This window comes from Anser brachyrhynchus (assembly GCF_964034855.1).
Source record: "Anser brachyrhynchus genome assembly, chromosome: 20".
Lineage (NCBI taxonomy): Eukaryota > Metazoa > Chordata > Aves > Anseriformes > Anatidae > Anser > Anser brachyrhynchus.
Window position 1 is genome coordinate 2,002,942 of NC_137713.1, and position 8,336 is coordinate 2,011,277.

Sequence of the window (8,336 nt, forward strand, 5' to 3'; positions counted from 1 at the left end):
AGAGCGTGTTGGTGAGCGCAGGGCACCATCCCGGCAGGACAGGCAATGCCGCTCCCCCTTCCTGCCAAACTGCAGAAAAAAAAGCAACAAAAAGGAACACAGCAGTGGTTCCTCCGCTCCCGCATCGCTCGGGGCGGATCCTCGCTCCCTTACGTGTTTTTTTTTTTTTTTTTCTGTTGGGTTTTTGCTCAGGTGGCTTCTTGGCGCCTCTGCCCGAGTGAAATGGAGCAACCCAAATCAGAGCTGGCGGGCGGCCAGCCTGGCAGACGGGCGGCCCAGAGGGCAGCTGCACACCCAGAGCACGTTTAGCGAGGGCAGGAGCTCCGCGGGGGGAACCCAAGCGGCCGAGGCGCCGGCGTCGTGCCTCTGCAGCAGGCTCCGGCCAGCCCTGCTGCGCTCGGCGGGGCCGAGCAGCGCGTCCCGGCCAGGCGCAGGATCAGCCCTTCGAGGGGCTGACAGCTCCGGTCGGTACCTGCTGGGTCGCTCACACCGAGCTTCACCGCGGCTTTCCTGCAGGGGAAGCGGTAACGCAGAGCGGGGTATCGCGGCGCTGCACCAGACCTCTCCCCGGGCTTCGGAAGGAACGGGGTTTTTGTTCTCCCTTTTGTCCTCACCTTGGTTTTTGTGTGTATGTGAAACACGAGACCGGCGCGACGTGGCTCTCCTGTGCTTTGGTGCCTTTCTGTCCTGTCACCAGAGAGACACCTGCGCCTTTTCTGGGGCCAAAAGACCCGGGGAGCCTCAGGCGAGCACCTCTGCCAGGCCACCGGCATTGCCAAAGGGCTCTCCCGTCCCCTTTCTGTCCCTGTCCTTTATCTCCACAACGTCACAGCTTTCTCGCACTTGCCAGCACTGCAGCCAAACGGAGGCTCTGCAAGCTGCAGGCGAGCTCTCGCGGTGACCGTGATGGCCACGGGTCACCCCAGGAGCTGGTGTGGGGACGCTTTTTGGCCAGCTCAGCACCAGGGCTGGGGTTTTATGGGCACGTGAAGCAGGGCTGGGAATTTATGGGCCCGTGAAGCAGGGCTGGAGCTGGCAGGGCTCGCTTGGGAACCCCAGGGACAGGCAGGGACTCCCCCAGGACGCGGCGCTGGTGGCCGCGGTGGGTCCCCGAGCCTCGCTGCCGGTATAAAACCAGGACAAACCCGAGAAACGAGAGGGGAAGGGAAATGTGCGCGGTGCTGCAGGGCCAGGAGCGAGGCCGAGCCCTGCGGGGGAGCAGAGCAGCGCCCTCAGCACCCCGCAAAGGCGGGCACCCGGGGCCTGGGGGCGTCCGTGGAGAGGTTGGAGCTGGTGCTTGGGGACACGGTTCAGTGGGTGATGTCGGGGGGGGGGGGGCACCGCCGAGGTTTCCACACCGGCCCCGGGCCGGGCCGGGCCCCTCAGCACCCCCCCGGCACCGGGCTCAGCACCCCCCGGATCGGGCCCGCCAGGCCCCGCCCCCGCGTAGCAACGCCCCGCCCCGCCCCGCCCCGCCCCGCCCCGCGCCGGCCCCGCGGCATTGTGGGATGAAACAGGATGTAGGCAGAGCAGCGCGGGCGGACGGGCCGGGGCGGCGGGCAGCGCGGCGGCGCAGCCAATCGGGGCGCGGCGTGCGGCGCGGCGCAGCCAATGGGAGGGCGGCGGGCCGCGCGCCGCAGCGGGCGGGGCGGTATTTGAGCGCGGCGCGGCGGCGCGGCGCAGAGCGCTCGGCGCGGCGCAGGGAGCGGAGCGGAGCGGGCAGAGCCGCGCGGGTCCGGGCCTCTCCCACCTCCTCCTCCTTCTCCTCGGCGCCGTGCCGTGCCGCGCTCTCCCGGCTTGGCCCCGTCACTGTGAAGGTGAGCGGCGCCGGGGCTGCGGGGCTCCGTCTGCGGGGTCCGCCCGCGGGAGGGGAGAGAAGAGGAGGGGAGGGAAGGGGAGAGGGGTGGTGGCGGCGGCGGTGGTTCCCGGTTGGGTTGGGGGGGTCCCGCAGCCTGCCCCGCACCCCCGGCCCCGCCGCCGGCCTCGCTCCGGGCAAGGTCACCGCCGCCCCGGGGCTCCCCCCGGTGAAGGTCACGCAGCGCCCGGCCTGCGCTCGCCGCCGCCTCCCGGAGAGCCTCGGCACGGGCCCGCCGAGAAAGGGCCGTGCCGGGCTGCGCCGAGCCGGGCTGGGCCGGGCCGGACCGCGCCCCCTTCCCCAGCCACCTCCCGCCGCGGCGGAGCTGGGCCGGGGCCTCCTCCCACAGCCCCCCTGTTCGGGAGGCGAGGTCTGGGCGCTGCCCGGGGCCCCATCCTGCCCCGCTGCGGGAGGGTGCCGGGTTGGGGCCTCATCCTGCCCCGGGCTGCTGGGGCTGGGCTGTTACCGCTGCCCTGGGGCTTTGTGCCCACCCCCTCCCGGTGCGGGTGGCAGGGCCCCGAGGGCTGGCAACGCTCCGTGGTGCAGGGATGGGGTGTGTGCGTGGGGCTGGGCTAGTGGGGACAGGGCCTGTGTGACCCGTGGTGGGGCCAGGGCCCTGCAGTGGGGTGGTGGGAGCTGTCTCTGCCCTGTGCCAGGGGCCCTGCTGCCAGCCCCTGGAGGTTGCTGTGCCCTGGAGTAGTGGTGCTGGGAGGGCAGACAGGCAGGCAGCCACAGCCCTGCTGAAGGATAATGGCTTGTTCCTCTGGTGCTGCCGGTCCTTGGCGGCTTGGGCCTGCACTGAAATGCTCCTCGCCTGAACAATGAGGAGGGAAGGAAGATGCTTGCTGCGGGTCACTCGGTGTCTGCTTATGTAATGGCAGATGTCCTCTGAACTGTGTGCGCTGGACGCATGGGGAGGCCTGGAATCCGTGGGAACTTGTTCGCCTTCTTTCCCTAAAGAGGCTTTCCTCGAAGAATGACCCACAAGTGAATTTCTGCTGCTTCCCTCTTCCTGTGTTTTCCTGTGGGGTGGACCCCTTGAAGATTTCTCAGGATCTGCCAGCCCCCTGGATAGTGGATGGAAATCTGTAGGCAGGCATTTTGGTTCTCCTGAGCGATGTCTTCACGGCCAGGGTTTCTCAGCCCCAGGCTGAAACCCGCTGGCTTAAACCACAGCAGAGAGGGGAACAAAGTGCCTGGAAGCGGCTTTTCCAGAGCAGGGGTAGAGGCGTGTGCTCTCTGCTGTGTGAGCTCAGTTCCTGCCATTCCTCCTGATGCTATTAGTGTGTGTTAATAGCAGTGCTCTATTAAACACTGCATCTAAACAGCATAAATTAAGGTTGCAGTAGAAATCCTCAAGTGCAGAGTAAAGAATTGAAGTATTGTAATTGTAGGGCTGCAATTATGTAACTGGATTCTCTTTCTCTCTGGGTAGCAGGCTCCTTTAATTGCTGTAACAAAGCTACTCCTTCAGTTTTCTGGGACTGTTCCAGGAAGCGATCATTGCAGCAGATTTTCTTCACTCCCCGGTAAAGCTAAGAATGTGTAGTTTCACTATTTCAAAATGTTCTTGGTAGTAGTGCTCAGACTTGCAGCACTGTAGAAGTATTAACAAACCTGATGGTGCTCTGCAGGCTTAATCGGAGGCACTTGTTGCCACCAAAGGCTTAATTTCGCAAAGTTTAAATCCTCTCTGGTAGGAGCTGCTGCCAAGGTGCCAGCACAGGCCTTCACTCGACCAGTCCCCAGACAAGGCGTGCACCCTGCTTGGGCCTGCCTGGCGGTGGTGGAGCGGGGCAGCTCGTAGCAGGGCTGCCCGGGAGCCTTTCCTGGTGCATGGGTCAGCCTCTGCTTGCGGGGCTGGGGTTGCCAAATCCCTGCTTTCTAGGATGCCATGAACTGCATGCGGGACGTGTCCCAGTGCTGAATGCTGCCCTAGAAGGGCTGTGGGAAGTCTGCGTGTGAATGGCTTCGGTGCCTGGTACAAAACACCTTAAGTGGGTGATAGTCAAGGGGTTAAATGCTCAGCTCAAGTTACCTCTCCCTGGTTTCCTAGAGATGAGGGCAGCGCTAGCGTGCTGGCCTCTAGCTCCTGTGCTGTGGCTCACAGGTGGGGGGAGGAAAACGGGAGGCTGTTTCCCCTGGCTGTGCATCCCCGCGTGTTCCAAGGCTGCAGCGTGGCGTTTCTATTTTGTCAGACCGGCTTTGTCCCGTGAGAACTGCCGAAGTCTGGGTTTCGGTGGCAAAGCAGTGGTGAGGTGAGGGAATGAGTGCTGTTCCCCATTCCGCCTGTCATCCCAGGCTCAGCTAGCAACAGCAGCTCTGGTCGAGGGTGAGGTGAAAGCCGTGCTAGCGCTGACATGCTTCCCACGCCTCCGCTGGGCACAGACTGCCTGGGGTCTGCTCGCGAGGCTCTGAGTGGATGAAGCTCAAACCACTGGTGCACCTGGAAGGCAAGCTTGGCTGTGGCCCCTTGATGTCTAGGAGGGCTGTCTCTCCACGCATCTCATCTCCTCCCACGCAGCTTTCTCTGCCTGTTCGATGCAGGTGGTGATGTTGGAATACCTCTGATCTAACCTCCGGGATGGTGCCAGTGCTCCAGCCAGAAGGGAGATCTTGGCCTGGGGCTGCTGTGGGCTACCCCGATAAACTCTTGCTGGTTGTAGCAGGGAGTTGGTAGTCTCGGCTTTTGACGCAGCCTGCCGTAGAGAGGAAAACCTCTGCGCAGGCAGCTTCTCCTTTCTGGGGAAGGGATTAACAGAATCTTATGTTCTGCCTTAGGTTCACCATGTCTGACAGAAAGGCTGTCATCAAGAATGCGGACATGTCCGAGGACATGCAGCAGGATGCTGTCGACTGTGCCACACAGGCAATGGAGAAGTACAACATAGAAAAGGACATTGCAGCGTATATAAAGAAGGTAACCGGGGGGCGAGGGGGCTGCTCTGCCTGAGACTTACAGCTGAAGCTCTTACGTGTGTGTGTCTTGAGCCTGAGTGTTTTGAGACTTCACACTTGACTGTTTGGAAGGAGGAGATGTGTTTTCTGCTTCTTGCCACTATTCCCAAGAGAAAGGAGTGACTTCTCCAAGGTCAGAGGAAGGCTGTGGCAGAGCAGGGCCTGGTCTGCTGCTCTGGCAAGCTCTGAGCAAGCTAAGTGCGTGCTCTCCCTCTGGATCTCCCAGCTTAGAGCTGGCTGCAGCCTCTCCTCAGGACTTGCTCCACAGCTGCTGCTGGGCTGGCAGCGCTGGTGCGGGGTGGGATTACTCCGAAGTTTCCCTCGGAAGTGGGCAGCCCTGCGTGAGCAGTTCTGCCTGTGCCTTCTGGCTCTGAGGCAGCGGGTGTGGAGGAGGACGCAGCCTTGTGCTGCCTGCCAGGGATGCACAGAGATGCTGCTGTAAAAGCAGTGCAGGCAGTTGCCCCCTCTTGTGAGGAGGTGCCTCCCTGTTCTCGGGAACCCGTTAACTTCAGTCTCATGCTTGTCAGCATCTGGGGAGCTGTTGGTTTCCTCTGTAGCTGCTTCTCTGAATGGTCAGGCAAAGTGCTTTTGGGGAGGAAGATGATTACCTAGGCAATGCAGCCCTAGCACCAGGATTAGCTCCTGGGCCTTGCTTGTAACCTAACCCTGAATGTGAAGGATTCAAAGGTGTCTCCTGACTTCTCAGATCGCTTTGATCTGATGAGGCAAGACCTATCTGAAAGTGCTTGGGGCAATGCAGTCTGTAAAACGAGTGAATGTGGCAGAAGGAATCCAAAAAGTTGCCCTTTTATTTCCGAAGTGTTGGGAGGAGGGAAGTGATTTGATGCACCTTCAAGCCCTGGCAAGAAAGCTTTTCCTTACTTCAAAGGTTACCTGCAAAGAGCTGAAACTGTCTTGCTGCTGTCTGAGGACTAAGTCTTGCTTTAATCTTGAACATTGAGTCTGTTCTTCTGGCTCTGAGGGGGAGGGAAGGGTGTTCCTGGGAGTTGTGTAGTAGAGGGAGGAAAATTCTTTAACCCTCCCTTACCTGCTAAGTAGAAGGCTAAGTAGAATTCTTGAGGGTCCAGTGTTCACCTTGCTCACCTCCGACCTCAGGGTTTTGTTTTGTGAATTTGCCGGCTTATTTTCACTGCAAATTTTTTCCCCTCTGTGAAGTATCCTACACAGCATAAGGCAGACTTCTCCTTCCTTTTTTTAGGTGACCTTTAAGCTCAAATGCCTTGCTGGAGCAGACATGCCAAAGTCTTTTTTATTTTTTTGTGAGTGGGCTTGGAATGGGAGAGGAGAAATATTCCCCTGAGCTAGCCTACACGTGGGGCCTGAATAGGTCTGTACCAGGGAGAGCACTTAGGTCTGCTCCTTCTGCCTGGGGCAGATGCGTGCTCCACATCTCGGGAGATAATTTGCTTGCGTTGGATCCTTCAGACAAGCCAGTGCAGAGGCCTGGCTCACGTCGGTCACTGCCTCACTTAACACAATGGTGTCTTGTGGCAGGGAATGTAAAGATGCTGCAGGTGGGAGGAGGGGCGTTAGCGTGTGAACAGAACCAGCAAAGAATTTGTGCTTAGAACTATTTTCATGTGGGCTTTCTTGGCCTTAACGCCTCTCTTCTGTTTCTTCAGGAATTTGACAAGAAATACAACCCAACTTGGCACTGCATTGTTGGCAGAAACTTTGGCAGCTATGTAACACACGAGACAAAGCACTTCATCTATTTTTACTTGGGTCAGGTTGCAATTCTTCTCTTCAAGTCTGGATAGGAAGTAGGAGCGAGTGAAATTCGGACTGTAATGCACTGATGGCTGAAGCCACGACTCCCTTTAACATGGCTATGCCGCTGCATGGACTGTATACTATATTTAATGTGTATATGTTGCAGTAAAATTCTACTTCTGTTTAGTTGCCTGGGAAGAAGGCGGCATTTTTTTGTTACTGCTTTTTTTGGTTGTATTGCACTAGGAAACCTGTAAATGCTTAAACAATGGCCTTTACGTGGGAAGAAATAAAACTATTCCACAACAGCTCCCTCAGTGGTAACTCCTTCTTTGAGGCTGGGAAAAACTTTGGGCAGGCCAAAAAGCCCCTGACTTCCTTACTGAGTTTTACTAGACTGTTAATCTTGTAATGAGGAGCAAAGCCAGCGTGAGCCTCCGATCCCACCCTGCAGACTGTAGAGAGCTGGCTCTCCCAGTAACCTCAGTGCAGGTACTTAAACCACCTGGAAGCCGGTGGGGTGGCTCTTATTTACGTGGCTTTCACACGAGTTGAACTCCACCTTGGACTGTGATTACCAGACTTGCAGCTGGCACCCTCGGTGTTCTTTCAGTACCCATCACTGTATTTTTGGCTCTGCTGAAGCATTGACCTAGACTTGTAAGCACCTCAGCCTGGTCTAGAAGGCTTCAACAAGCACCCCCTTGAGCTGCTGCTCGCTGCGGGAAGCGGCGTGCTGCGGCTGAGGTCTGTAGACCTTGGTACTGAGACCTAAAGCTGGCCACACGGCCCGTCCCTGAAACGGAGTAGGATATCAAATTGGTGACTGCTGACAACAGCTATTTGGCATGTTCTTAGCCAGTTGTCTCAACACTGCCTTAACTTGATGCTCTCCTTTAAAACAAGCTAGTCATGTGGAAGACTTGTAAGTGGCCACTGTCTCCTTTTTTTATTTCTGTAGCTGATAAGCTATTTCTGGAGGCCTGTCCTCCATGTTCTGATATCTGCTTTTGTTCTTAAAGCACAGTACCAAGAAGTTAAATTTACATGTGATGTTTGTGTGAAGGAAACTCATGTGACATCTGCTTCGATGGCAGAAAAATGTCTTGGTCTCCAATAGGTTCAGCAGTGATGTTGTCTTAGTATGTACTGACTCTTGGATTAAACTGCAGGAAGTGTTTTGTATCTGGGTGGGAGAAATCCTTCTGAAGGACAAACGCCGTGTGATGGCACGTGACTACCTGGTGCTTGTCACAGTCTATCTGTTGGTTTGTTAACTAATTCATAGACAAATACCGCTGGGCTCGTGAGCCCAACTCGTGTCTCTAGGACAAATTTGGTGTTGGTAACAAGTCACTGCTGGGGTGGGGAAAGGCAGAGCGAAGGGAGCTCTTCATTGTGAAATGACTTAGGTGACCCAGGTTGACTACTTCCTGAAGTAAAAGTCCTTGTCTCTGTGCAAAATCCAAAGTATGCCTAATTTTGTAATATTGATAGAACAATGTTGTAACTAGAAAGAATGTAGCTGTCATTACTTCATGTCGATGGAAATGTCTGCACTGGGGTAATGTGCCTTGGGCTGTCTGGGGCACTCTTGTGGTCTTGTCTGTTCGGAACTCCACTCTTGATCTGAAAGAAGAATGTTTTGGATTTGTTTTTTTCCAAGCATGAGTCTAATGTGAACCTGTTCACGGTCTCTTGTGGAGCAAGATACGTTCCCTTCATAACTGCAATGGCTCAAATACCATTTATTTTTTTCAAACATTAAAGGTGAATTGACACATTTAAA

General features: G+C 56.7%; 1 protein-coding gene across 2 annotated transcripts; it reads left to right on the forward strand.

The window, feature by feature from the left end:
- Window positions 1-1,674: 1,674 nt before the first annotated feature.
- DYNLL2 (dynein light chain LC8-type 2) lies at window positions 1,675-8,336 on the forward strand. 2 transcript variants are annotated; one of them, XM_080563531.1, is made up of 3 exons: window positions 1,675-1,817; window positions 4,637-4,775; window positions 6,457-8,336. In XM_080563531.1, the coding sequence occupies exons 2-3, from the start codon at window positions 4,644-4,646 to the stop codon at window positions 6,592-6,594; spliced, it is 270 nt and encodes an 89-aa protein (XP_080419657.1). In that variant the 5' UTR covers window positions 1,675-1,817; window positions 4,637-4,643; the 3' UTR covers window positions 6,595-8,336. The 2 variants fall into 2 exon arrangements, with proteins under 2 accessions (XP_080419657.1, XP_080419656.1); XM_080563530.1 differs by lacking the exon at window positions 1,675-1,817 and having other exon boundaries at window positions 4,617-4,775.